The 27,599-nt window shown below is 55.8% G+C and overlaps 2 protein-coding genes across 12 annotated transcripts in view; one reads left to right on the forward strand and one right to left on the reverse strand.

The window, feature by feature from the left end:
* Positions 1-1,758: 1,758 nt before the first annotated feature.
* Positions 1,759-26,322, reverse strand: PPP1R7 (protein phosphatase 1 regulatory subunit 7). 9 transcript variants are annotated; one of them, XM_031957488.1, is made up of 12 exons: positions 25,835-26,052; positions 24,044-24,284; positions 21,325-21,447; positions 20,269-20,358; positions 17,475-17,530; positions 16,652-16,717; positions 14,376-14,506; positions 14,005-14,167; positions 11,372-11,488; positions 7,699-7,803; positions 5,086-5,172; positions 1,759-2,908 (listed from the first exon to the last, which is right to left on the reverse strand). In XM_031957488.1, the coding sequence occupies exons 2-12, from the start codon at positions 24,096-24,098 to the stop codon at positions 2,732-2,734; spliced, it is 1,170 nt and encodes a 389-aa protein (XP_031813348.1). In that variant the 5' UTR covers positions 24,099-24,284; positions 25,835-26,052; the 3' UTR covers positions 1,759-2,731. The 9 variants fall into 9 exon arrangements, with proteins under 9 accessions (XP_031813348.1, XP_031813344.1, XP_031813347.1 ...); XM_031957484.1 differs by having other exon boundaries at positions 20,269-20,367; XM_031957487.1 differs by having other exon boundaries at positions 20,269-20,367; positions 24,044-24,263; positions 25,835-25,940.
* Positions 26,323-26,325: 3 nt separating this feature from the next.
* The window catches only part of PASK (PAS domain containing serine/threonine kinase), a 56,018-nt gene continuing 54,744 nt past the window's right edge, over positions 26,326-27,599 (forward strand). For 2 of the 3 annotated variants that reach the window (XM_031957481.1, XM_031957482.1), the window contains exon 1: positions 26,389-26,469. The gene's annotated coding sequence lies outside the window, so the exon portion shown is untranslated. Of the gene's footprint in view, positions 26,470-27,599 lie in introns of all 3 variants that reach the window. The other variant, XM_031957483.1, reaches the window with a different exon arrangement.

Below are 27,599 nucleotides of genomic sequence, written 5' to 3' on the forward strand. Positions count from 1 at the left end.
AACTTTAGTGAAAGTTCCCCCAGATTGTGGAAACACACTTGACAAAGTCTCTCACACGTCTTAAAGATGGAGAGGTGGCCTGGATCAGGGCTTCGTAAACATGTTCCTGGCATGATAAAGTATATAAAATATAGACATATAAATATGTGTTTAAGTAATGTAGATTTTAAAATAAAGATAAATATATCATCATATTTTACATTTCTCTATATAAATATATATATTTATATGTGTATTTTAATATAAATATATGTTTATATATAAAAACATCTATTTTTATATTTAAAATAAATATAAAAATATATTTATATATAATATATAAATATTTATATTTTAAATAAATATGTATATATACAAAATATGATGACATTTATATGTACACATATATAAATATGTAAAAAATATATAAATAAAATATAAATATAGGTATATAAAATTAGTATTCAAATCGAATAAACCATAATCTCACGACTCCCACAATGAGTTACGAGACCCCCATCTTGGGAAGGAGGGACACACACTTTCCATTTCACAGGAGAGGCAGGGAATCAGGGAATAAGGGACTTCGCCAGCCCCAGAGCTATGGTTCCGAAGCTGGACCACGGCCCCAGTAAGTGGGTCTCCATCCTCAAAGGTTCCGTGTCCATTTGGGAGTCGGCCTCAGCCCAGGCCTCTGTACTTACATTGGGCGGTTTCATCAATGCCTCGACGAGGGCCCGGCTGGCGGATGACACAAGAGCTCATTCATATCGGGAATTTAAAGGCCACCGGAACGCTGGAACAAACCTATAATCAGACAACACTGCAAGCCCTCTGGGATCCCCTCCGGCTCGTCTGTGGCGCTGCCGGGAGGCGGCTTTTGCCTTTGCGGCCCTTAGTGTGGCACCCAGGCACAAGAGACTCGGTAAATGAGCCTCAGAAGCCGAGTTAACTAACACAAAGAAACTGAAAATCTCCCAACAAACAAAGGAGGAAAAGAAGTTCTATGGGAATCTGTCAGAGTCAAGAGATGCACGTTTGGGGACTGAGGGGCGAGCCCCTGCTCATCCCCAGCTGTGGGAGCCTGAACAAGTCTTCCCGGAGGCCTCAGCGACAGGGGACGTCCTGCCTGTCCCAGGATCGGCTTCAATGGGACCCCCGTGGGGGGGGGGGGGGGGCTCATGATGAAGCGCCAAGGGGGCCGCCATCCCACGAGGAGCACTCAGCTTCCCAGCAGCAGTTAGTGTCCCGGGCCCTCTCCTAGCCAGGGGGACAGAGGCGAGTTGGGAACTAGTACATGATCTGGCTCTGGCAACCAGAGGATGGAATGGGGTGGGTGGGAACAAGGGCCAAGGAGAGCTGCGGCAGGCCACGGCGATAGGCCGAGGGTCCGTCCTGAGGGCACTGTGTCAGAGAGAAGGGGGCTTTGGGACAGTGCAGAGGCCTGGGTCCCCTGCTGGACACGGGGCAGGGGGAAAGGTCAGGGAGACGGCCCGGGGGTCCACCCCACGATAGCTCTGGGGCTGGCCAGCTGCCCGGGTGTGGCGAAGCCCCTTCCCTCCCCGGCTTTGCCCCTCACGTGACCTGGGAATGGCGGGGGGCTCCCTGCTGAGGCTGAGGGTCTGTGGCCGTGAGCCACAGGAGGTGTCCGAATCTTCCCGAGGTGTAGCAGGCCTGGGAAACCTAGGAGTGAACCACTGCGACATTCTCACAGAAACAAACGTAACGGTCTACACGAGAACAGAAATCTCAGCTGGAAATCTCATAGGATCACATCAATTCATTCAACAAGCATTTATTGATCGCCTACTGTTTGCCAGACAAAAAGGAAAGAATCCCTGCCCTTGAGGGGCTCACATACTAGAGGAAAACAAGTTGTACACAGTTAATACAAAATACTACCAGGAGAGGGGAGGTGGGGGCGGGGACCTCACAGAACTGAGCCTTGAGGGGACCTGGGATTCTAGGAGGAGGGAGGGAATGCATTCCAAATGTGGGGGACGGCGAGGGTGGAGATGGGGGGAGGCTGACGTGCCCCAGAGCGGACCTCGGAACGATCTGGTCCGGCCCTCTCGTCAGTGTCTGGCCTAAGATCCCCCAGGACAGGGCGAGAGCCCAGTATGGCGCCGGGGAGCAGGAGGTGCGCCCGCCGGGTTTGACGCCGCTTCTCCACCCCTAGTGCTACTCAGACTGTCACCGTGAGGAAGATGGAAAGGGCTTTGGTGATCACTTAGGGGTGAGGAAGCAGCAGCTTCCTGCTCCAGGTCCGGACCCAGTTAGAGGCCTCGAGCCAGTCTCAAAGGGGGATGGGGGAGGAGCAAACATGCAGGCTGGGAGGAGGTCCCTTGGGGCAGTCTTTGGCCAGAAGACTTGTTCTTCCAGAGGCATCACGGGGCTAATCTGAGAGTGGGGCTGCTCTGGAGGGCCCGGCAAGGAGGCCTGGGGGGAGAGGCGGTCACCCGATCCAAGACAGTCCCCCACACCATGCACTACGCCCCATGCACTCGGATGGCTGAAAGGCTCTGCTGGAATAATCAACAACTCTGAACTAGGAAACATTGTGTTGCAAGATTTAATAATAATAACATCTCAAAAACAATCGTAAGAGGGTGCATCATACACGTCTGTGTGACCATTCAGTGGTTTGTTATTGGCCGTTGGTAGCTGTTGGTCAGTGAAGACTCGGGGAGCGAGAGGTGGATTAAAAAGCCCGTGGCGTGGCCAGAGGAGGGCGAGCGAGGACAGGCGAGACTCAGAACCGCACAAACGTGGCGTCGATCTGCCGGATGGTGGGCAGGGCCAGCATGATCTTACGCCGGTACTGGGGGTCCTTCTGCAGAGGATTCCGCTCCAGGTAAACGGTCTCGAGGTTCTTGGCTCCCTTTAACTCGTCCAAGTCACTCCAGCTCTCAATGAGATTGTCGTTCATCTGCAGGGTGCACGTACATCAGAAAGGACGGGTTAAAGGGACATCCCTGACGTTAGGTGGCTTGCCCGCGGCTGGGCAAGCGGAAGCCCTAGGAGCGTGATTGGGGTGAGTGTGGCCCCCTCGTATCCGGGCGCACTGCAGGAGTAACTCCGGAGAAGGTGCCCGCCTGGGGGCCCAAGACACCGGGCACTCCCTCACCTATCTCACTAACAGGCATTTCCACATCCAGCATCAGAGGAAGGAAGGGCAAAATCCAAAATGAATGCAAATACGTGGGATCCACCTACTGATCACAGACTTGTTCCTTAAGATGGCCAATGTTGCGGGTGTTTCTAAGCCTACGACACTTACCCACCAAAAGAAAAGGTGTCCCAGCTACACTCGGGGTCTGCCCCCCCAGACTCAGGCCCGGCTTGCCCTCATGTCCGAGCCCCAAGGTACCAGAGGCTGAGGCAGGAGAGACCCGCACCGTCCTCGGCGTCTAGAGCTGTCCACTGCCTGTGGAGGGCTCGGCCCAGGAAGGGCCCTGAGCCTGATGCCGAGGACGGTCCTCTCTGGGAGGTTTCTTTTGCTGGAAAAGGTCCTATGTTAAAGTGGGGAGTGGGCATCCTGCTTCCCGCCCAGTACTGCAAGAAAGGCAGCGCAGCTATTCCCACTGTCCCCCACTCGAGGCCCGTCTCCTAGTGGTCCCAAAGAGAGGAGAGGGAAAGGAAAGGGATGAGGAAAACGAAAGCATCTCTGGTCCTTTGCTCATCTCTACCTGCAACATCTCTGCAGCCGGGATGAGTTCTGTGGTATTACCTTGGCGCTTACATTAAGGCCCTTGGGGTAGGGTGCTGGGAAGGGTCTGAAGGACTCACACAGCGTTTACATCTGGAATCATGATTCCTAGATCAATCAATAAACAAAAAATTCACTCTTTAAAGTGGGCTTCACCGTCTCCTGAGCCCCTAGGGAACGTGGCGGGCCTCTTCCTCGGGAGGAGACTGTGTTACAAAGGGGCAGCGGAGGGAGTTGCCACACTGGGACAGCAATGCTGAGAGGAACCGGGGGCTCCATGTCCTTCCACACGTCCGAGCTCCTTTTCTGACTAAGTGAGCTACAGGCTTGAGGGTCGACTGCTGCTGGGGAGAGTCCGTTAGCTGGCCTCCCCAGCAGGAACCTAAGGAGAGGCACTGTCTGAGGTGCTGGGGATGGGAGACGGGCCGGGGTCTGGGCTAACAAAACCTCAGTCCCCCGGCCTGAGCTGACGTCCCTGGGAATGGCCTTGGATTTCAACCTTTTTCGATAGGTGCTTCTTTCTAGTTTGCAATCTGTCCAGGGATCCCCAAGTGTTCCCGGACTGACCGAGAAGCAGCTCTCTTGGGCTATGCCAGGCAGGGGGCCTGGTGGGCCTCGAAGGGATCCTGCCTGAAAACAAGCTGATCCAAGCCATTTGTGCCTCTGCTCCCCATTTCTGCCTGCATGTATGTGGCTTGGAGCTCCTTCCTGGGCCCCCCGACCCTGCTCTTAGATGTGCTCTTTGGGCAGTCTCTGTCCTGCGTCTGTCTTCTCCTTGCTACACCTGCTTGAGCTGATTCTCTGAGCTGGCTCTGACAGGGTCTGCCTGGATCCTCCCTTGGGGGTCCCTCTCAAGTCTGGCCTTGGCTTTCCCAAAGAATAATTCCTCTGCTGCCTGACCCTTTCCTTGCCCAAGAATCCTAGGGGATCAGTAATGTTTCTGATGGTCCTAACGGCCTCCCTGCTGCACCCTCTGGCCACCTGAGGCCCAGAACCAGCGATAAGGAAGCACGATATTTCAAGGATGTAGGAAAGAAAAGGAAGGGCTGGATCTAAGATCCCACAGCCTAGAAGTCGGCCGGCTCAGCAGCGTCCCCTGAGACGAGAAGCCGACACATCTTAGGGGATGGAGACAAGCTCCCTCTGCTCCTCCCCCCTTCCCTGCGTTGCCGGTAAGACAAGGAGCGTCTAAATCCTTCTGAGATACTGGAGTGGTGCTCTTGAACACAGTTGGCTATTCTCTGATGTCCGAGATCCCATCGTTATCTGACAAGATACTCTGATCATCAGGGCCTCTGACCTACAGACTTCCTGCCCCCAGAAAGAGCTACTGGTGGACCCTCGGATCTTCACCTTTATGCGACACAGTTACCAGGTCTAGAGCGACTTCCACTTACCCAGAATTCCTGTAGTTCTATTAGGTGGCTGACGTTTTCAATCTTTTTGATCCTGTTTGATGCAATGTCCAGCATTGTGAGTTTGTTCTGAAACAAGGAGGGAACATTTTAGTGCCGGGTCTCCTGGTTGCTGGATTGAGCCAGGAAGGAGGGCCTGGCCCTTGGGGCAGGGGGGTAGGGGCTGCGGCAGCAGAAGGAGCCCTGCAGTAGGAGTGTCAGCTGATCCTGAGGAGACACCACAGCCCCTCTCCTCTGGGGAGTTGGACGCCCCCTGTCCTTCCCAAGGTGGCAGAGCCATAAGCTGTCACGCTAAAGAACAGGACTGGAGATGGAAGTTCTTACACGAACACACACAAACATGCACATACATGTACATACGTACAGGCACGCACATGTGTGTACATCCCCCCCAGACCCAGAGTAAACCACTTTACTGAACTTGTTGGCTCACTTCCCAGACTGCAGAATCAAAGCTGGCCAGCAGCTGCTAGAACCCCCAACAAATGGCACCCACGATATGGGCATCTACGCATGTATATAAACATATATATATATAGAGGTGTGTGTGTATATATATATGCACACGTGCGCACACACACACACACACACACACACACGCACACATTGCTGCCATCCCTAGTTAAGGACTCCCTTCGGCCGTACCTCCCCCAAAGTTCTCCAGAGTTTCGAGGTAAACATGCCCTGCCAGTCCAGCCCCTGCTGTTGGGCCACTGCTCGGTGGCAGTCACCAGCGGCCCAATACTGTCCCATTCCAGTCTTGTGGCAACCTTGGAAAGCAGGTGCCATTGGGCCTGTTGCTCCCACTCTACAGATGAGGAAACCAAGGGGATGCTTGGTGCAGCAGTGATCACGCTGTGGTCCGGGGCATTGGGTCTCTGGCAGCCAGGTCCAAGGCAGCGATCAGAGCACAAGATGGAGCCGCTGCATCTCTCCTCGTAATCCCAATGTTCAGAGGACTCCTGGCAGAAGGGATCCCTGCCCCCAGCACCCGGGGCCCTGCCACGACTGGTCTCCCCTCAGCCCTGCTGGCAAGGACACCGGCTGACACCGCTCTCGGACGTACGACCTGCAAAGAGCTTCACTGCTGTGATCTTGCTTCGCCCTCATAACCGCCCTGGAAGGGGAGCTCTTTTTTCAGTTCCATTTTACAGGGAAGAAACAGGCCGGGCCCAGAGGAACGGGCCCAGGTCACGGTGGATGATGCCTCAGTTACTTCCAGGGCTGGGAGGCTGGGGGCTTGCCCAGGATTATCTTTCCTTGGCCTGCAGCTGTCCATCTGGGGCATGGGGCCACTTTGGAGAGAGCAGCTCCAGCCCAGGAGGAGCTTGGAAGCCCGAGGCTCAGGAAGGGAGGGAGAGGAGCTGAGACACCCCATGGGGATGCCTGGTTGAGGGGGCGACAAGGGGCAGAAAGAAACAAGACGACCAGTAGCAGAGAGGAAAGGACCGAGAGGGAGAGAGAAGTGACGGCGTGAGGCCACCTGATAGAGGGAGATGGGGTGAGGGCAGGGGAGGGACTTGGGAGCCAGCGGGGAGGCAGGGAGGGCCTGGTCGCTCATCACTCATGCCACAGATTCCTCTCTTGAGACATCAGGATCCCCAGGGTGACCGAGGCTGCATGTGGCTGGGAAGGGGCCGAGCCCCACGCTGCATTTCTGGGGCTCCGCCTGGGTTCTTCACTTCCAGCTTTGCGGGGGATGGGGAGGCTGGCCCTCACGGGCAGGGCCCACTGCAGGGAAGAGGCCTCTGTGGATTTGATGGAGGAGTCAGTACACAGCCACCCGCCAGTGTCTCATGGAGCCATCCAGGCAGGTCTCTGTGCTGGACCAGGAGCTTGGGGCAGGTGGGGACCATTACATTTGTCCCTCTGGCACCAAGTGCGAGCCCTGCCCACCGAGGGCACTCGATCAATGTCTGATGACACATTGTCTGTCCGGGGCCATACAAAGATCAAGAGAGTTTCCTTCTTCCCTGAAGGCAAATCCATTTTCAGGATCAATGGCAATCCCCTTTGCTTCGGGGTGGGAAATCAGTTGGATTTTTGAGATCCCTTTGATGGGAGGATCCTTACTCAAGGCCGAGCGCTTGTGTGCAGAGCATCCCACTGCAGCATCTCCCTCCATCTCTCTTTTCCCTACACTCCCTTCCCTGCCAAAGAGCCTGGCCCGGCTCCTTGGTCTGCTCCCTCGACCTTGCCAGGATGGACATTCTCCTTCACAGCCACTGACATTCTGGGAAGGGGAAAGGAATGTAGATGCCACGATCTTCAGCCCTTCATAGCTACGCAAAGAGGCAGACATCGGTAAGATGGGCCGGGTCACATGGTTCTAGGGGCCGAGGCCGAGTCTGACCTGAGGTCATCCTGGTGGGGGAGCCATCTCTCTCCCCACCGCACCAGCAAAGACCACGAGGGCAGTGGCCCCCACCTGCTGGTGGGTGGCCCAGAGGGACACGCCGGGACCCCAGACTGCACGCAACCTGCCACTCACGGGGTCTGCGAACGGAAAAAGCTTCTACTTAAGCACACAAACCAGGAGGGGTCGGCGGCCGCCCTGGCCCAAGCCCAGCATGCCCTCGGCCACGGGCCACTTACATTGTTCTCCAAGCCCTCGATGACCTCGATGCCGTTGTGGCTGAGGTAGAGCTCCCGGAGGTTCACCAGGTTCTGGAGGCCTTCGATTTTGGTTAGCCGGTTACTCTGCAATTGGGAGAAGGAAGGGGACAACCAAGAGTTAGGCTCCCATACCTCAGGCCACACCCACACTCTGTCTCTGTCTCAATGTCTCTCTCTGTCTCTGTCTCAGTCTCTCTTACTCTGTGTCTCTCCTTCTCTGTCTGTCTCTCTCCCCACCTCTTCCCTCCTTCCCCATTTCTCCCTGTCCCCCCCGCCCCCCCATTAAATTCATCCTAGGCTTCTTCACTATTTCAGTTCTTTCTCTGGAGATGGACAGCATCTTCCTTCATGGGTCCTTTTTAGGTGATTTGAGCATTTCTAGTGCTCCAAACAACCTGGTCGTTCAGAGTTAGTCCTTTCAGTGAACAATGTTCTTCTGATCCTACTCATTTCACTTTGCTGTATTTCACACGTGTCTTTCCATGTTTTTTTCTAAACCAGCCTTCTCTTAACACTTTAGTATTCCATCACAAACACAGCCCACAAACTGGGTGGCCATTCCCCAATTGATGGACATCCCCGTGAGTTCCAGTTCTTTGCCACCACAAAGACAGCTGCTATATAAATATGTCATTATACACACACTCTTTTCCTTTTTCCTGGTCACTTAGGAAACAAACCTGTCAGTGGTATTGTGGGTTAAAGGATATGCACAGTTTTTTAACTCCTTGGACATAATTCCACATTATTTTCCAAACTGGATTGGTCTCAATTCTTCCACCTTCCCTCCAACATGTTACCTTCCCTTCGATCATTTTAGCCAATATAATAGGTATAAGATGATATCTCAAAGTTGTTTTATTATGTACAGTTCTCTACTAATAATGATTTAGAATAATTTTTTTCATGTATCTATATAGAGATTTGATTTCTTTATAGAAAAACTGCCTGTTCATATCCTTTGACCTTTTGTCAATCAGGGAATGATTCATACTTGTAAATTTGACAAAGTTCTTTATATATTTGAGATGTGAGGCCTTTGTCAAAGAAACTGTCTATAAAAATTGTCACCCTAATTTTCTGTTTTCCTTCTAATCTTGGTTACATTGGCTTTATGTGTACAAATCCTTTTTAATTTAATATCTCATAATATTCTCATTTACTCTTAAGTTCTTCTATCTATAAGTCTGATATGTCATATGTTCTTTATTTAATGATAATCCTTTTATACCTAGGTCAAGCAAGATGTTGGTCTATACTAGATTTTTGCCAGAATGCTTTTCAGTTTTCCCAATGATTTTTTAAATTTTGTTTTGTTGTGGGGGCCCGGGGAGAGGAGGCAATTAGTGTTAAGTGACTTGTTCACAGTCACATACTTAGTAAATATCTAAAGGCCATTTTTGAACTTGGGTTCTCCTGAATGCAGGGCTGCTGCTCTATCCACCAAGCTGCCAGCAATAATTTTATTTTATTATTATTATTATTTTTACCAAATGGCAAATTCTTATCACACAGGCTTAAATCTTTATGTTTGTCAAACACAAGGTTACTATAATCACCTCAAACTATATTCTGAAGCAGTAGTCATCAATAGAGAAACAGTTCAATGGAACAGCTAGATAAGGGGGAATCAGAAACATTAATTACATAGGGAAAAAAAAACTGCCTATTTGAGAAAAACTGCTGGGGAAACTGGAAAGAAGTCTGGCATTATTAATAAGGATGAGACCATTATCTTTTACTATATTCTACAATACATTCTAAATGGATATATGACTAATATTAATGAGTAGGCTAAAAGATTATAAGAGAAGCAGATCACAGGCCTTGCTCTCAAGGCTCTGAAGAACTGATTGATAGATACTTAAACAAAGAAGGGAAAGAAGCAATTATAGAAGATAAAATAGATAACTGCTGACATTGAAAGGCTTCTGCACGAACAAAATTAATGAACCTAGGACAAGAAAAAAAGCATTTGAATGGGAAAAAAAATCTTTATATCATATTTCCCCAATAAAGGTTTGTTCAGGACATAATAAAGAAAAACACACGCACACACACACACACACACACAAAATCTATCTCCAAAAGCTACTCCGCAAATGCTCCAAATCACTAACACTAAGTGAAATGTAGGTCAAAACCCTCGTCAAATTTCATCTTATGTTCCGCAAATTAATAAAGATGATCAATGAGGGGAATAGTCAATGCTGGAGGGGCTGTGGCAAGCTAGGCACACTACTGCTTTATCTGTGGAGCTATGAATGACCCTAACCATTTTGGAAGGTAATTAAGAATAAAGCAAATAAAATGATTAAAATATCTACACTTCTTGACCTAAAGATACTAGGTTTATATGCCAAAGAGACCAGTAAACCAAAATATAGTAACACTTTTTGGTGACAGTAAAGAATTGGAAAGAAAGTTGGGAAATGGCTCAACAAAGGTGGCTCGCGAACAAAATGGAACATTACTGCATCATGATATCGAAAAAGATCTCCATGAACCGAAGCAGAATGAAGTGAGCAGAGCCAAGAAAATAATATTCACAATGATTACAACAATGCCGATGGGCAGAACAATCATCACAAAAATCCCAAGTGAATATGGCAAAGTTACAAAGAACAAACCTGGCTCCATGAGTGTGTTCACAGGTACATACTTTTAGACTCTTTTTTTTTTTTTTTTTTTTTTTTTGCCTTTTAAAACTATTATACCAAATGGCAGTTTGGAAGGGAGTGTTACAAGGGGACAGTAGGATAATGTATTAAAAAAAAAAATCCTTCGTAATCAATAAAAAATTAAGGAAAACCACTTTTAAACGCCGTCCCAATCATGGCGACTGAGGTGACTGCTCCACTGAAAACTCACCAGTCAAAGAACCGAGCCAGAGCCCAGGAACCCAAATCGTAACTTCTGAGGTCTGGGGTACAAAATGCACCCAAAGGACCTGGGGAGGAACCCCACGGTTTGCCATGACTGGGAGGACAGTCAGGGCATCATGGATCACTTCCCAAGACATCCATCTTTAAGGGGTGGGGGGTGGGGAATGGAGAGGAGCTGCCTTCCAGTGAGCTCTCCCTCCTTCCTGGTTATGTAAGCCTGGATAAGGCGCAGCCTCCCTGGCTCTCTTACTTGTCAGTAAAATGAGAGGAGGACTCTCAGTCCCTTTAGCTACAGAGTGAGGACCCCATAGAGTCCAAAAGGCTCCTCAGGGGTTTGCTTTAATCAAGAGATAAAAACGGTTTGTAAGCAGCAAACGGTCTGCACGCCAGTCCCTCCTGCATTATTAAATGCTTGCCTCAAGTACTTTTTGCACGCTGTATTTACTCTGACCGTTCTGCAAAACGCCCTCCCGTTCCCTCCCTCTCCCAGAGGGGCCGGAGGGTTTGGGGTCTCCTCCAACAGGCAGCACAAAGAAGTCCTGTTTACAGGACCCTGGCAGTGTAGACAACACTTCTCCTAACAATCTGCGGTGGGCAGAAGTGAGGTTGCTCCCTTGCACTCAGTGAGGACCCACAACTTCTTTCTGACAAGAGGCAGGTCAAGACCCAGTTTAGGATGAAGATGAGGCAGCAGTGTGTAAACGAGGGAGGGAAGGAGCCCACGGGGCGACTGTGGCCATGGGCAGGCGCAGCCGAGGCAGCCCTACCTGCATGCTGAGCACCGTGAGGTTGGTGAGGGCGTCCAGATTCTGGAGCTTGGTGATCTTGTTCTTCCCCAAGAACAAACTGTCCAGGTTGGTCAGGCTGTCGATGTTCTCGATGGCCTGTGGAAGGGACACAAGCATCTCTCTTTAGGTGCCTCTGGCTCCAGGCCAAGTTGGGCAAGGGTTCACCTGCCTTGGTTCCCTCACCTGAAAAGCGTGAGAGGGCAAAGTGGGGGGGCCTTCGCCTCATTTGTGGCTCAGACCCCTGCAGCAGCCTACGACCCCTTCTCAAAGGTTTTTAAGTCTCAGGGTACAAAGGAAACCAATGAATGGAAATATAAAGATGTAAATTTTTTTTCATTCAAAGTCCGGACCCCCAATACTTATCCCCAGCCCATAAGGACACGGCGCCCTTGGTGAGGAACTCCCAGAAAGCCGGGCCCTAGAACAGGAGAGACTTCTCCAGCACCGCGCAGGGCCAGCGGCCCCAAGAGCACGGGACTCTTCTCCGGATCACGCCAGGCTTCTTTGAAAAACATAAAGTGCTGTCTGAGGACGATGATGGGCACAAGCTTGGAGGGTTAGGCGCAGTTGGCATGGGATGCCGGCCAGACCCATTATTCTTTCTCAAGACATCAGGGAGATCATCGATTATGAGTAAGGATCTCTAACAAGAGGGAGGTGAGAGGCTTCAGGCCCAGGCAGCTTCCTGTCCCAAGTCTCTGGCCCTCCTGGCTGCCCTGGGCCTCCTTGCCCTCTCCTCTGCAGCTGCCCAGCACAATCTCCTATGCAGCCTCCAGTGGCCCCCGGGGCCTACAGTGTCCACCTGACCGAAGCTCTTCGTGACCCAGCCCTTCCACCCTGCCCAGTTTTCTTCCACCTGAGCCCCCTTCCTCAAGAACCAGTTTCCTTGCTGCTCCTCATACATGGAGGACCCTGTGCCTTGGCACCAGCCGCCGGCCTTCCCACCTCCATGCCCCCCTTGGACGGTCAGACTTTAAGCGCTTAGGCCTGAGCCCTGCAGGTACAAAGAGGCAGACAAGAACTTCCCTGGAGGGGTGTGCCCTGCCACAGAGGAGCCGATGGACAAAAGCGCCACTATGCGCAGAGCAGTCGGATGGAAGAGGACGGGGCATCAGTGGGTGTGAGACTCTCGGGCAGGAGAGGGAGGAAGGAAGTCGGGGACAGGGGGGTTGAGTGAGGGGGCCAGGGCGGCTAGGCCTGGGGGATGGCTGGGGCAAAGGTGTGGAGGGGGGCTGGCGGGGGCAGGGAGAGCGGGCAGCTCTGCCATCTGCGTGGCTCCCTCCCCAGAAGTTGAGCTCGCTGGGCGCTGAGGCTATGTCCCTGGGACCTGGCACCTGACACATGATGCTGACTAACAGATGCATTTCTCTGTCCCAAAACGTGGAACATGATCTCCTTTTCGATCATGAGCCAATCTTAAGCCCAGGCCTTTTCCAGCTCCCCTGCCAACGGCTTCAAAGGTTCCTAGTTCCCAGGCCGGGACGCCCTCCATCTGTCTGCAGGCTGGCAGCTGCCATGTTCTACTACCTTCCTCCTGGGCTACCCAGAGAGCAGAGAACAGGAAACTCGGTCCTTCTGACCAGGTGGTTCTGGCCAAGCTGGACCCCAAAGGCACTAACTTCCCACCAGACCAGAGCCTTCATCTCCTTCCCTGCCCAAGGTTGGCTCCCTCTGCCCAATGCCCGAGGAGCCGAGGTACCCAGGGCACCGGGGAGCAGCATGGAAGACACTCCAGAAAGATGCAGGGCAAGTGTCAGAACATGTGCTGCGCACTCTTGGAGAGTCCCAAGGGAGGAGGACTCCACTGAAGAGGAAGGAAGGTGGGGGGAGGCCTTTGGGTCTTAACATGGAGCCAGTTATTGGCCCCAAGGAGCCCTGGGGCTTCTGGGTTAGGCAGAATGGCTTCCACTTTCATCTACCTGAGGACCAATTCCACAGCAGCCTGGCCCTAGTCTCTGAGGGAGACGCTCTGCTCTTTTAGGGAGCTACTAGGGGATGTAGGATGATGGACAGAAAAATCCCCCGTTAACAATAAAAACTTAATGAAAACCACTTTTAAATGCCGTCCCATTCATGGCGACCGAGGCAAGAACCAAGCACAAGCTGGAGCCCAAGACCCCAAATCGTAGCTTCTGAGGTCTGGGGTACAAAATGCTCCCAAAGGACCTGGGGAGGAACCCCATGGTTTGCCATGACTGGAAGGCAACTCCTTAAAGATGGATTTCTTGGGAAAAGCTCTGTCCAGCTGCATGTGGGAGCCGGCGCACATGTGGGAAAGCAAGGAGACACAAACCTGGCTCTGGAGGAGCACGCCCCTCAAAATGAGACGGTTCGACATCCCAAAGTCTGCGCAGCTCAGCCCTCCCCCAAGGGAGGCAGGTGGGGGCTTCTAGAGGGGGGCACAGGTTAGTGCGTATGGGAGCACATGTGCGTATGTCATTTGAACTTAAAGGGCCTGAGGAAGGACCCGAGGGAAGCGCTCACCTCTGGAATTCAGACTCCTTCCCTGAATTCCTCAGGGTCTTCCTGCGCATCCCTAGGGTGCGCTCCCTTCCCCCCGCCCCTGGATCCCCCTCGAGAGCCACACTCTGCACACGCCAGGGGCCACCTACCCGGATTCGGTTGGATCCAAGCTCTAACATCTTTAGCTGCTGGAGGTTACTTAAATTCTCAATTTTGCTGATTTTGTTGTTGACCAGGAAAAGTTTCTTCAGCTGGGTGAGCTGATCTATGCCTTCGATGCTTCGCAGAAGATTAAAAGAAATGTCTAAAGTCCTGGGACAAAACAAAGAAAAGATGAGGAAGCTGCGGGCCACAGGAAGCCTGGGCCCCCGGGCACAGGCCCAGCGAGCAGCCCGCTGCGCTGCCTGCGTGTCCTGGAAGCAGGCCAGCCTCTGGGGAGCGGCAGAGACCACCCACTAAGGGAAGCAGGGAAGTGCAGGGGCCGGGCCCCCCGCCCGGAGCAGCCCCTCCTCGCACTCACTCAAGGTCCTTCAGCGCCTCCAGGTTCTCAATCTTTCTGATCTGGTTGTCGTAGAGATCCAGCTCTCGAAGGCTCTGTAGCTCTTCCAAGTTCTCAATACATTTAATGAGGTTCTGACGGAGGCAGAGGGTCTGCAGCGGGGGTCAAAGGGAAAGTTGGGGGAGTTAGGACTTCCCTGGGGAAGAAAGGGGGTCCAGACTGCGCCCCCGTACTTCACCCTCCCCCCTTTAGCCAAGGGCGTTGTTCGTACCTTTCTCAGGAACAAAGACAAAGGGGCCCCTCTTGTGGGACGTCTGACCCCTCGGTGCCCAGGCCACTCCCATTCCCCCCCATCCCAGTGACTCGGGACCCCCAGCAGTTCTTCCCCTTTCTGCTCCCACTACCCACTTTCCTCCCCAGCCCCCTTCTTCTCCCTAATTCAGACAGGGACCCCTTGGGGGTGGTCCATCATTCATCTCCCCGTCATGGCCCGGGCCCCTCGCCAGGCCACCTCTTTCCAGCTCTTGCCCTCCCAGCACGGGACTTCAATCCCCCAGATGCTCCAATGGTCTCCTCTGGGCTCACAGCGCAGAAGGTCCTGAATCTGATCACAACCTCGCCACTCCCTCGTTCCCTGGCCTGGACCCCTAATGCCTCTGTCCTTTGGGTGACCGCTGCTTTTTCCACTCCGTCCTCCACAGCTGCCTTCCCGAGCTTGAACCTTGGCCAAATCCTTTCAGCTGAAACTGCTCTCTCCAAAGCTCCCAGCTGCCGGCCCGGTCCAGTGGCCTTTTCTGTCTCCTGCCTCCTCGCCGTCCCTCCTGCCTCTGACTGGTCTTTCAGATGCTGCTTTTGGCTGGTTCCACTCCAACTTGCCCAATTCTCCTTTGCTTGAATCGCTGTGACCCCGAGGCTCAGTGATCCCGTCAGCAGCCACCCGCAGACACCGCTCAGAAGTACCAAGTGATCTCTAACCGTCCTGGGGCTCCCCCTGCCTCTAGAAGGGCCCGGCTGCCACAGGGATCTTTCAAATGAGTGCCCAGGGCTCCTGAGTTCAACGTCCTTGCTCTGTGGCCCCAGGGCCACTTTGTAGGGTTCCTCAGCCTGGGCCCTTCGGCCACCTCCTGCCTGGCTGGTGGTTCCATGTGCCTGGAAGCACCAGCTTCCTCCTTTTTTTTTCCTCCTTGGCTTCCCGGCCTCCTCCATGATTTAGCAGGGGCCATGTTCCTCAAAAGGCCTTTTCTGGGCCCTGACCCACTGCGAAGGCATCTCTGCCCCGCTGCCGCAGCTGCCATCTTGGGCAGACATCTTCTGGCCTGGTATCTTTTCCAGAAGAGCAGGGGCTGCACTCTTGCCTCTGACTGTACTCCCAGGGCTTACCACATTGCCTGGCACTGCCTTCCTCCGGGGGCCTCTCAAAACCTTGCTCTTCCTCGTCGGCTGCCCTCCTGCCTCCTGCGAGGTCCCTTTGGCACGAATCCCCACAGACCCTCACCTGGCCCTAGACCACAGGTCTCTGCGTCCCCCTCCCACTTATGCAGATGAGCTCTGGAGCCTCTGTCTAGTGTCAGGGACTCCCTGGATGGTCTGTCGGCCCAGGCCTCCTTCCTTCCCTGCAGGCCCAGCTAACATGTGTCATCCTCCTCCAGGAAGCCCCTCTCTCATCTTCTTCCATTGTAGTGCCTTCCCTCTCTTGATTGTTTCAGAGTGATCCCAGCCTTGTCGACCCTTGGGGGTCAATTCAATTAACTTTTACTATGAAGGAAATAATTAAAAAGAACTACAGAGAGATGAATTACTCGGCTGCTCACTTGACATGGGGGAAGATTTCAGAGGAAGTCTCCTAAGGAGCTCCCTGGGTCCTGGCAGATGGGAAGAAGCCCTGGGGGGCTGAGGTTTGAGGGACGGACGCTCCAGCATCTGGCAAGTCCAGGTGAGGCTTTCATCCAGGATGAGACCTCTCCTGGCCTAAACTGGAGGCAGCTGACAACCCAGAAGTGAACAGTCTGGGGCTGCTTTGGCTGAGAAAGGCCAGGGCCTGGCCGAGCACCCGGCTCCACACACCCCTCCACAAACCCTCCCCAGTGCCCTGACTGTGCCACGTGCCCCCAAAGCGGGGAGAACTTGGCGTGTGGGAGAGCCTTATTCAAATGGCCCTGACGGAGGGTCTCAACAAGGGGTAGCCGGGCCCTACGTCTCAAACAGGGCCTTCTCCAGAACCCGGGCACCTGGCTGACAACATGGAAGGAGGGCGCAGGAAAATCCTACCACTCCCAAGGTTTCGGAATCACACTCACCTTCACTTTCTTCAGGACTTCAAACCCTTCAATTTTCCCAATTCGATAATGATTTAGATCGATATCCTGAACACAGAAAAGAAATCAAGCTCAGCACTGGGGAACTGCCGGGACAGTCACTCCCCAGATCAGAGGAGGGGCAATCGGGGAACAGGCCATTAGTCATTAAACCACTGGAGGGAAAATAAAATAACATACATTTTACTGCAACTGAAGACTACCATCTTGGGGAGCTAACAAATTTTAGTGTGTGTATGTGTGCACGCACATACACACACACAATCACATACACACACACACACTTATATACACATGCACGCACACACACACACACACACGCCTCCCCCACAGAGGGAGATGCATTTCTTAGAACCGCCCTGTCTGCCTCGTCCCCCGAGAGCTGCTCCGAGGAGGCCTGAGCTGTTCCCTGCTTGCCCAAACCTTACACCTTCTCAATGTTACATAAGAGCTTGCACAGCCTCAAAGGCCCTTGGGATTGCCCGGGCTTTTCAGGAAGATACTCGAATTTGTGTGTGAATCTCAAGATTTCTTTGATCCTTGGGGCTGTGTAGTTCCTGAGTGAGATGATCGGTAATCATGCTCTTAGAGAGCATGACCGAGAGTCTAAATTGCAAGTAGTTATAAGCAGGTTTTGGTGACTGGCATTAAAAAGGAGAGAAATGTGGGTAAAGGACGCCTGCGACCCGAAGCCTCAGAAGGTCCTGCTGGGCCCCCAAGCTTCCCATCAGGCTCTGTCCCGGGGGCTGACACGAGCACCTCGCTCCCCCCGCCCCCACCCTGGACCCTCACCCCCTCAGGTTACCTCAGCATCTTCGTCCAAGTGAACAGTCTCCATATCCACAGGGAGTTCCGATTCTTCTACAAAAAGGCCAGAAGGTACAATCAGTCCTGTTGCGGAGGGGGAGGGCACGAGGGGCAGGCCGGAGGGGAGCCACCCTGCCTTCCCCTTCTTAGCATCCCCTCCTCTGCTCCCCAGTGCCCAGCACAGTGCTCTGTGCACAGCATGGCCTGGGAAAAGGTGCCAGAGCCCGGAGCCTGCTCTTTCTGCTCTATTTTGCCTGGGGGAACTGGTCTCTTATTTTCAGCCTTCAGTAGATTCAGATAAAAAGGAACAAACAATGGTGGCAACTGAGCCTTGATGTAGTAAAAGCGATGCCATTAATACGCTTCCCTCCTGGAGAAGAAAGCTGAGGTGGGAACCTTGTCTGCTCCCTCACCCGGCCCTCGGCTCCTCCCTAACTCGTGGAAGTGCTTCCCTGCCGCCCACACGGCCTCCCTTGGGGCCCTGGGAGTGGAGGCCCCGCAAACTTGTCGGGTGGTCCAGGAGGGATCTCTGGAAAGCAGCCGCATCTCCACAAAACAAGGGAAGCTGCCCCTGAAGACCCCATGGCCCTGCTGGAAGGGGGCTCTCGCCCACCGCTCACCTGGGAAGGCGGCTATTCCGGGTTGTGCTAAGTCCGATCTGGAGGCCCTCGGGACCCTCCTGCGACAGCAGAGGAAGCCCCGCCAGGACCGGGCTGTCTTTCACAGCGCAGGTGCCGCTGTCAGCCCACCCCCTGCCGGGCTCACTCTGCCCGCTGCCTGTCAGATTCTTCCCAGAGAATCCCCTTTCCATGTAATCCTCTCTTTCCCACCACATGTTTGAGTCAGGGATGCACAGGCGCGTACAAAACCACGGGATCTCAGAGATGGCCGCGACCCCCAGAGCCAGCCGGGCCAGCCCCTGCATCTTTCAGAGTGGCAGGAGGCAGAGGCCCCTATTTCACCTCTAGGGGTCCATGGCCCCTTCCCCTTTGGGCCAGGATGATTTTCTTTTGTACTGAATCTAACCCTGCTTGTGTCAACCCAAGGCCAAGCAGAGCTGGTCTGGGGCCTCTTCCACGGGACATAACCAAAGGGGGCCGGCTCGCTCCCCCCTTTCCTCTGGCTGCAATGAACTGAGCACGCTGGGGACCCTCCTCCAGATACCCCCCGGAGGGCTCACTCTTGGTGGATGGTGAGGACCCTGCAGGAGGTGAGGGAGGGTGTAGTGATTGTGCTGCCCAATTCCAAGGGGGGAACGAGGCAACGCTTGGGAGCTCCAGCCGGGGCCAGAAGGGGCCAAGGCCCCTCTGGGAACTCGGCGCTGCCCTTTCTCCTCAGCCAGACAGGAAGCACCCACTGTTTGCAGAGCACCGGAGCACTCCTCCCAGGGCATGGATTGCCCCTGCCCGACACATGAGAGCTCCAAAGCCGAGTGCTCTGTGGGGGCTGAGGAAGGGCGGGGCAAGGAGGGCCTACAACGGGGAGATGGGGGTGTGTGTATATTTGGGTGTGAGTGGGTGTGTGTGACTGTGTGTGATTGTGTATGACTGTGTGTGTGTGTGTGAGTGTAACCCTGCTGGGGCACTGGGTGGGCACATCTCCTTGCCCCAGGGCCTCCTGCCTCTCACAGTTGGATTTGACTCAGACTAACAGACAGGTGGGAGGACAACTTGGGAGGTGATGGGGGGGGGGGGGGGGGGTCTGCAGCACAACGCCTGGAGGGAGAGATGGGAACAGAACCAATGGCCCTGGGCTAGTGAGTCCTGGAAGGGATCAGGGATCGGAAGCACTCCCCGAGACCAGGACACGGGAGCCTCCCTCAGTCATTCAACTCCAAGAGTCACGTCAGAGAGGGGAGCAGATGCTGCCAAGGGACGACGAGCTTGAGGCCCGTCAGCAGTGGGGCACAAGTGGTCAGAGGGATTTGGGAAAGGAGGCCATTGGATGGCAGGGACCCGGGCAGGAACCATAAGGATGGCCAAAGATGGGAGGAAGACCGGACAGCTGGGAGGGCACAGGGCAGCCGGTCTATGGACTTTGGACTGGGGAGGTCATGGGTCTCCTGTCTGACAGACAGGGAGAGTGAGCCCTACAAAGGTTTTCCACGAGCTCCCACCTCCAAATCCACTGCCCCTTCTCTGGCAGAGCCAGGCCTTCTGACAGGCTTGGGTGGGCCTTTAGGGGCCGGGAGGCAGAGGTGACGGACAGCCTGGGACTACGTGGAGACTCGGGTGTTGGGGGAGCCACTCTAGGACTAGAGTCGGGGAGGCGGCCTGGGATGGCAGGGACGGGCTGGGGGAGTGGGAGGGCCAAGATGGAGGAAAAAGGCCCAGGGACAGGTACTCCTGAGCTTCCTGGGCGGGGCCACACAGACCAAAATGAAGCAGCCAGTGGGCCTCAGGGGACTTCCCGTCTACCACATAAATATAATGCGGGGAAAAATATATGAGGCACTTTAGGAGGGCCAAAGGGAGGAGGGAGGGCATTCTGGGCGTGGGGAATGGTAAAGGCAAAGGCACAGAGAAGGGAGATGGGCAGGATAACATGTGAAGAGATAAAGCTGGAGAGGCTGGTGAGGGCCAACGGGGGACTCTGGATGTGATCCTCAACAAGGAGAGGCCTGGAGGCTGAGGCTGTAGAGGGGAGCTCCAAAGGGCCAGCATGGGGGTACGGGATGGGGGCAGGAACGGAGGTCAGGTGGTCAGGGCTGTCCGGGGGGCCTCCGACCACTCTACTTCTCTACTTAAAACCAGAGCCCAGAATTCAGTATGGAGAGAGAAAAGTCTGATTACTTGCATGCCAGATGACTCCTGCCAAGGAGAGCAGGTGCTGGTGCTGATCCTGGCGAGGGCAGGCCTCTGCTTTACTCATCTCTATAATTCCTGCAATGGCTTGCACACAGTAGGCCTTCAATGAGTATTGGGTAAATGGAAAACTTAGGCATTCTTGCTGCTTCCTCACATCATTCTCACACTCACACACACTTGAATAAGACTTGTCCTGCCACAAGCCCGAGAAGGCCGTTGGAGTTACCAGCAGGAAAGCCCTATGGGAATAGCCTTGGGCTCTTGTGCCCACCACCCATGCCCGCACAAAGTCCCCAAAGGCTGATGAGCGATGACAGATAAATCTGACTAGTGATGGTCCTTCACCTTACCACAGTTCCTAGAGTCACCAGGTACTTAAGAGTTTAAGATGAATATTCTGAATATTCTGTTTTAAAAAGAACAATTGCAGATGTCCTTTTCTGCTCCTGTGACCTGACTGATTTTTGCCACTAAAGCCACAGGGACCGTTCACTCCTCTGGGGTCCCCACAAAATCAAGAGGGCTTCGAAGCGCTCTCTCGGCATAATGTCCTGACTTCAACTTTGAAAGATTATCAGTGTTCAAAAATGGCTCCACAAGAAAGCAGATATGCTCCTCTGGAAAGGCACAGGTCATCCCTATGACCAACAAAGTATCAGAGTGAGTCAGAGTTGAATCTGGGCCTCCTTTCCTGAACATCATTTCACATGACCTATTTCCCCATCTGCCGCAGGTCACGTGCATCCAGTCTCAAGGCTGGCCTTAAATGCAAGGATCTGTTCAATCTGAATTAGGTTGTTCCCTGCAAGGATAACACATGCAGCAGCAAGCTAAGAGGGTCTCAAATGGACTCAAGGGACGAGGAGTTCTCTTGCCTGCAGGGGAGGGGGAAACGCGGAGGGACCCCGTGTGGAGCTCCCGAGCCGTGGCTGGTGAGCCGGCTGACGGGGGCGAGGGGGCATCTTTGATCCTCGCCGGCTGGGCCGGGACCCTCCCGCACCCTCTTCCCGGCATCCCGGGCTCTTGGTCGTCAGCACGTACCTTCTGGGTTGTCGAGGTTCAGATCATCTCTCAGACTTTGCTGACTCAGTTCTGAGACCAGGCCTTCTCTATGTTTCTTTCCCTCTTCATCACCTGATTCTTCAGACTCAACTCTTCTGTCAACTGAACCAAAACAATGTGTAAAATAACAAGATCAGAAATCACAGACGGAAACATTATTGTCCGTCTCGGGACAAGATACGATAAGATCAACTTTAACTGGGAATCTTAGTGGTCCCCAGAAAGCTGCAGCCTCTTTGCATCTGACGAGCGACAACGTGAAGGAGGGGAAGCTCTTGGTGCCTCCGGACACCTCTGCCCTGATCCCACTTTCTTCTTGCTCGCCCGGAAAAGGAGACCAGCTCTCAGGCCCGGAAAAGGAGACCGGCTCTCAGGCCAGGAAAAGGAGACCAGCTCTCAGGCCAGGAAAAGGAGACCAGCTCTCAGGCCAGGAAAAGGAGACCAGCTCTCAGGCCAGGAAAAGGAGACCGGCTCTCAGGCCAGGAAAAGGAGACCGGCTCTCAGGCCCGGAAAAGGAGACCGGCTCTCAGGCCAGGAAAAGGAGACCGGCTCTCAGGCCAGGAAAAGGAGACCGGCTCTCAGGCCAGGAAAAGGAGACCGGCTCTCAGGCCAGGAAAAGGAGACCGGCTCTCAGGCCAGGAAAAGGAGACCGGCTCTCAGGCCAGGAAAAGGAGACCGGCTCTCAGGCCAGGAAAAGGAGACCGGCTCTCAGGCCAGGAAAAGGAGACCGGCTCTCAGGCCAGGAAAAGGAGACCGGCTCTCAGGCCAGGAAAAGGAGACCGGCTCTCAGGCCAGGAAAAGGAGACCGGCTCTCAGGCCAGGAAAAGGAGACCGGCTCTCAGGCCAGGAAAAGGAGACCGGCTCTCAGGCCAGGAAAAGGAGACCGGCTCTCAGGCCAGGAAAAGGAGACCGGCTCTCAGGCCAGGAAAAGGAGACCGGCTCTCAGGCCAGGAAAAGGAGACCGGCTCTCAGGCCAGGAAAAGGAGACCGGCTCTCAGGCCAGGAAAAGGAGACCGGCTCTCAGGCCAGGAAAAGGAGACCGGCTCTCAGGCCAGGAAAAGGAGACCGGCTCTCAGGCCAGGAAAAGGAGACCGGCTCTCAGGCCAGGAAAAGGAGACCGGCTCTCAGGCCAGGAAAAGGAGACCGGCTCTCAGGCCAGGAAAAGGAGACCGGCTCTCAGGCCAGGAAAAGGAGACCGGCTCTCAGGCCAGGAAAAGGAGACCGGCTCTCAGGCCAGGAAAAGGAGACCGGCTCTCAGGCCAGGAAAAGGAGACCGGCTCTCAGGCCAGGAAAAGGAGACCGGCTCTCAGGCCAGGAAAAGGAGACCGGCTCTCAGGCCCGGAAAAGGAGACCGGCTCTCAGGCCAGGAAAAGGAGACCGGCTCTCAGGCCAGGAAAAGGAGACCAGCTCTCAGGCCCGCCACCTCCAGGTAGGCGCTAACGCTACTGACAGCCAGCTACCGCTGTGGCTCATGGCCCTGAAGCTGGCCCGTGATAGTCGCCCGTGAGCCATGTACAGGCTTGTGAAAACATGGCAGCTCCAGACACAATTTCTCCTCAAGGCTGGGGAGACCCCCTCGTGTTCTCCTTTGGTGATTCCTTGTGGCTCCCCTCACTTGGAAATTCATGCTCAGACTGGCAAAGCCCCCAGAGCCCCAGGGGTCCTCCGGCACCGCTGCAGCGGAGGCTGGGTGAGCTCTGAGGCAGGGCCCGCCCCAGCGCCCCTCCCTCCGGACTCCTAACCCCGGGTGTGACCCCTCGGCGGGCGCGGGGACAGAGGGACTCTCCTTTTACAGCTCCGATGCTTGATCCACCCACTGTGTGCCTGAGACAAAGATAAAAAGGGGCCTCCCTGGCGCTTAACCTGTTGCTGTGGGGGGTATTCTGGGCATGGAGCACGTGCCGATACAGCACAGGGGAGGAGAAAGCGAGTTACGGGGGCGGCAGAGCCCAAGCGGAGCCTGGGGAACCGCAAGGCCCATTGAGGACCCGGGGAAAGACACAAGCGGGAAAAGCCCATCGTCCCCCCGAAGCCATCCTGTCCGGGCACCGGGGACCCCTGGGTCCCAGAAAAAAGCCCCCTCGGGCCTCAGCCCTGATGCACCTCATGTCTCTTCCTCCAGTCCCCCCCGGCCTGGCCCTCCGGGCTCCGGCCTGCCCCACGGGGGTCTCTCGTTACATCACGTTGTCCCCCCTCCCCCCACCGCTCTGCAGCTTCTTATCTGAGACACGGGGGAGAGGCAGGCGGACCCGCCCCAATGCCTGCCAGGAGCCCTGAGGGAGGACTGCGCTCGGGTCTCTTCCTCAGCGATCTGCGAAGCGCCTACTGTGTCTCCCTGCCCCGAGCTCCCGAGGGAGGCAGCTGCGGCCGGGCCCTCCGGCTCTGAGCCTCCCGGGGCTGCCTCGGTCTCCCCGCCTGTAACGCGGGCGGGCGAGGGCAGCCGTCTCCGACGCCCATCGCCGCGCGCCGGCCCCTGCCTCAGTTTCCCCGGCTGTACCGAGGGCGGTTCTCCCGCCCGCCCCCGCCCCCGCCCCGCGCGCTCCGGGGCGCCTCAGTCTCTCCCTCCCTAAGGGGTCGGGGCGCTGGGCCTAGGCCCTGGACGCGCCAGGGCGGGCTCGACCCACGCGCGCCAGGAGGGAGGTAGGGGACCCGCCCCGCCCCCGCCGCCCGAGCCGCCTCCCCCGCAGGGGCCGCTCACCCTCCATCATCTCCTGCGGCGGCTGCTGCAGCCCCGCGCCGCCCCCCGACGCCATGTTGGTGGCTCTTCCCTTTTCCGGAAGCTGTCGCCACAGCTTCTCAGCCAATCAGGTAGCCGGATTCGGTCTCCAGCGGGCCAATCAGCTCGGCGGCTGCCGAACCCCCGGAGCGGTGGCCGGTGCGCATGTGCGGCGCTTAGAGCCGCTTGGGAATTGTAGTTCCTAGAGGAAAAGTTGTGACAGCTGGATGGGGGGGGGAAGGGTGGAGGGAGGGGGGGAAGAGGGGATGGGAGGAAGGAATGGAAGACGAGGGAAGTAGGGAAAGGAAGAAGGAAAAGGAAAAAAAAAGGGAAAGACGGAGTGAAACGGGAGGAGAAGGCCAGTGAATAGGAGAGGGCTGGGAACTGCGCTCAGAACATGAGGAGGAGGAGGACCAGGACGCTGCTGTGGCCTCTAGAGGAGCTCGTGCAGTGAGCGGGAGGCTCCTTCAGGCATCCCGAGCCCCCGCGGCTCCTGCCTCAGCCCCCCTCGTTTCTCCTGCTTCTGTCCCTGCTAAAGTTAGTTACCGTTCCTCCTCCGCTTCAATTCTTCCTTCTTCGCCGTCGTCTGTCTTTCTCTTTCTTTCTTCTTTCTTTTTCTTTCCTTTTTCTCTTTCTTTTTCTTCCTTCCTTCTTCTTCTTCTCTCCTAACTTCTATCTTCCTTCCTTCTTCTTCTTCTCTCCTAACTTCTATCTTCCTTCCTTCTTCTTCTTCTCTCCTAACTTCTATCTTCCTTCCTTCTTCTTCTTCTCTCCTAACTTCTATCTTCCTTCCTTCTTCTTCTTCTCTCCTAACTTCTATCTTCCTTCCTTCTTCTTCTTCTCTCCTAACTTCTATCTTCCTTCCTTCTTCTTCTTCTCTCCTAACTTCTATCTTCCTTCCTTCTTCCTCCTCCTTTCTCTTCTCTTCTTCCTTCTCCTCTTCCTCACTTCCTTCTAATTTTCTTCTTCCCCTTTTCTTCTTTTTCTTTCTCCTCCTCTTTCTATTTCTTTTCCTCCTTTTCTTCTTCTTCTCTTTCTTCTTTCTTCTTCTCTTCTTTTTTTCTTTCTTCTTCTCTTTCTTCTTTCTTCTTCTTTTCTTTCTTCTCTTCTTTTTTTCTTTCTTCTTCTCTTCTTCTTCTCTTTCTCCTTCTTCTTCTTCTTCTTCTCTTCCTTCTCCTTCTCCTTCTCCTTCTCCTCTCTTTCTTCTTCTTTCTCCTCCTCCGCCTCCTCCTCCTCCTGCTCCTCCGCTTTCCTTTTCAGAGCCCAGTATAGAGCAGGCACTTCACTGGAGTAAATAACACGGAACTATTTTCTGGCTTTGGAGTTCTCCATGACCGAGCCCCTCCCCTCCCCGCCCCCGCCCGGTGACATCGCCAAGGCCTCGCACGCTGCTTCCGGGGATGCCCCCGGGGCCCAAACCCCGGCCGGGCCGGAGGCCTTCGGAGGCCCCCAGCTTCAGCGCCTCCCCCTGGCTGACCACCTGCTCTGCAGCCGGTCCGGATTCCGCGGGAGGGGCCGCCTTCGGCCTCTCTTGGCGTCCCGGGGACCTGGCACGGACGCGCCCGGCCCGGAGGAGGGGCTTGTGGGCGGCCTGTCCGCAGCCTCCCTGCGAGCCCTGGCCGAGGCCCCCGGCGGGCGCGGGGGGGGGAGGGGCTCCGGCGGCCGGAGAGTGCAACGGCGTGACCCTCCCTGCGCCCCCGACTAGCAGCGGTCCCTTCCCGGCCGCCCCCGCGAGCTGGGCTGGGTCGGCGTGGGGGCCCCGGAGGCGCTTACCTTCGCTCGGGCTGCTCGGGCCGGGGACCTCGGGGAACGGCGGCTCTCCCAGCGAGGCGGAAAACCACACGAGGCTGGGAGGGGGCAGGACCGAACTCGGCGGCGGACAGGGGCGAGCGGGGCGGGCTGCGTGGAAGAGGTGGTGCCTCCGCGGCGCCTGGGAAGGCGACGCGGACAAGCGCGCCGAGGGCACGGAGCGCAGCCCGGCCGAATGCACCGAGGCCTCCTCCCACCGGCAGGAAAGTTGCGCGGCTGCCCCGGGGTCTCCTCCCGGGCAGCCTGGGCCAGCGCAGCGCAGACAGCAGCCCCCGCCCGTTGAACTGCTCCGGAGAGCGTCCTCATGTTGGCCCCCGCCGGCTCCCGTAGCCCGCTCCCCTTGCGTCCCTAGCAACCGTTGGTGCGCGCTTCTTCCTCTCTCGGCGGTCCTCGCGTTCGGCGCTCTGGGCCGGCGCGATTGGCGGGCCTCCTCTGTCGGTCTCCGCCGGGGTCCGAGTCCTGGCCTGTGATTGGCCCGCGGGCTGAGAAGGCGCGAAGCGGCCCGCCTCCTGGGGAGCCGAGAGCTTCGAGTCTTTAGTCGGTGGTTCGCAGCCGTCTTGTCCGCGTCCGTCGCCGCCGCCTCCGGCCCCGGCCCTCAGGTAGGCCTCGGTTCCGGGCCCCGGGGCGGCTTCCGAGCCGGGCAGCGGCGGGGGCCGCCTCGGGGTGTCGCCGGACCCCCTCCTGCGCTCGGAGAGGCCGGGGCCTCCGCACTGGACGGGAGCGCCTCTCGGGCCGGGCCCCTGCGGGGGAGGGACTGAGCGGGGGCGGGGCGAGGGCGTGTGTGGGAGCCGAGGCACGGCCCTGGGTGCGGAGGGAAACTGAGGCACGAGGGGTCTCCCACAAGGCGCGCACGCACGCGCACCCCCCATCCTTGCGGAGAGCGCCCCCTCCAGCCGCGACCTTCCCTCTCCCCGCCTCAGTTTCCTCGCCCGTCAGAGACCCACCTCTCCCCGGTAGGGACCGTTCTCTCTCCTCCCCTCCCCCTCCCCCGGGACTCAATGGGAGCTGGGGTTGCGGAACCCGGTGTGGGTGTGTCTGTGTGTGTGTGTGGGTGGGAGAAGCTCCGCCTCCCGGGGCCACCTTTGCTCTCACAGCCCTGAGAAGGGAGCGGGCCCTTCTCTGGGCGCCGGGGCCGTGGAGGGGCCCGGGGGCGACGTGGGGGCCTTCCTGGCCGCCTCGGCCTAGGGCGGGCCGGTGTGTGTGGCGCAGAGGGGTGAAGTGTCGGTGCCCCCTGGCCCGCCTTCCCCCGGAACAAGGGCCGGGGCCCCCGCGGGAGCCGCCGCCCCCGGACCGCTGGCTTTCTGGCCCCGGGGCAGTCATGCCCGGTCAGTGGCGGGAACGCGGCGGGGCTTCTCTCCGGACCCCCTGATGGCTTCCGGCCCGGTGCGCGGCTGGGAGTCCGCCCTCACGCCGAGGGACGCTCATTGGCGAGCTCTTGGACGAACAGCCCGCCCCTCCAAGTTTAGCTCCACTGGCGCCAACAATGTTCTCTTTAAAAGTCAGTTCCCGATTCTCTCTCTTTCCAACCCCTCTCACCCACTGAGAAGGCAAGAGATAGCGCAGCCACCGCGTGGATGAAGCCAAGTGAAACATAGTTTTGCCATCTTCTCCTGTCTTCTTCCCCAAGCAAGAAAAATACAGTGCGAAACAAAGCGCTTCTTGAGTCTCCGCTCCAAGCCCGTCCCTTCTTTTGGGCTCCGTTTCTGAGGGAGGATGAGCGCTTTTCCTC

This window comes from Sarcophilus harrisii, chromosome 3 (assembly GCF_902635505.1).
Source record: "Sarcophilus harrisii chromosome 3, mSarHar1.11, whole genome shotgun sequence".
In the NCBI taxonomy this organism is placed as follows: Eukaryota; Metazoa; Chordata; class Mammalia; order Dasyuromorphia; family Dasyuridae; genus Sarcophilus; species Sarcophilus harrisii.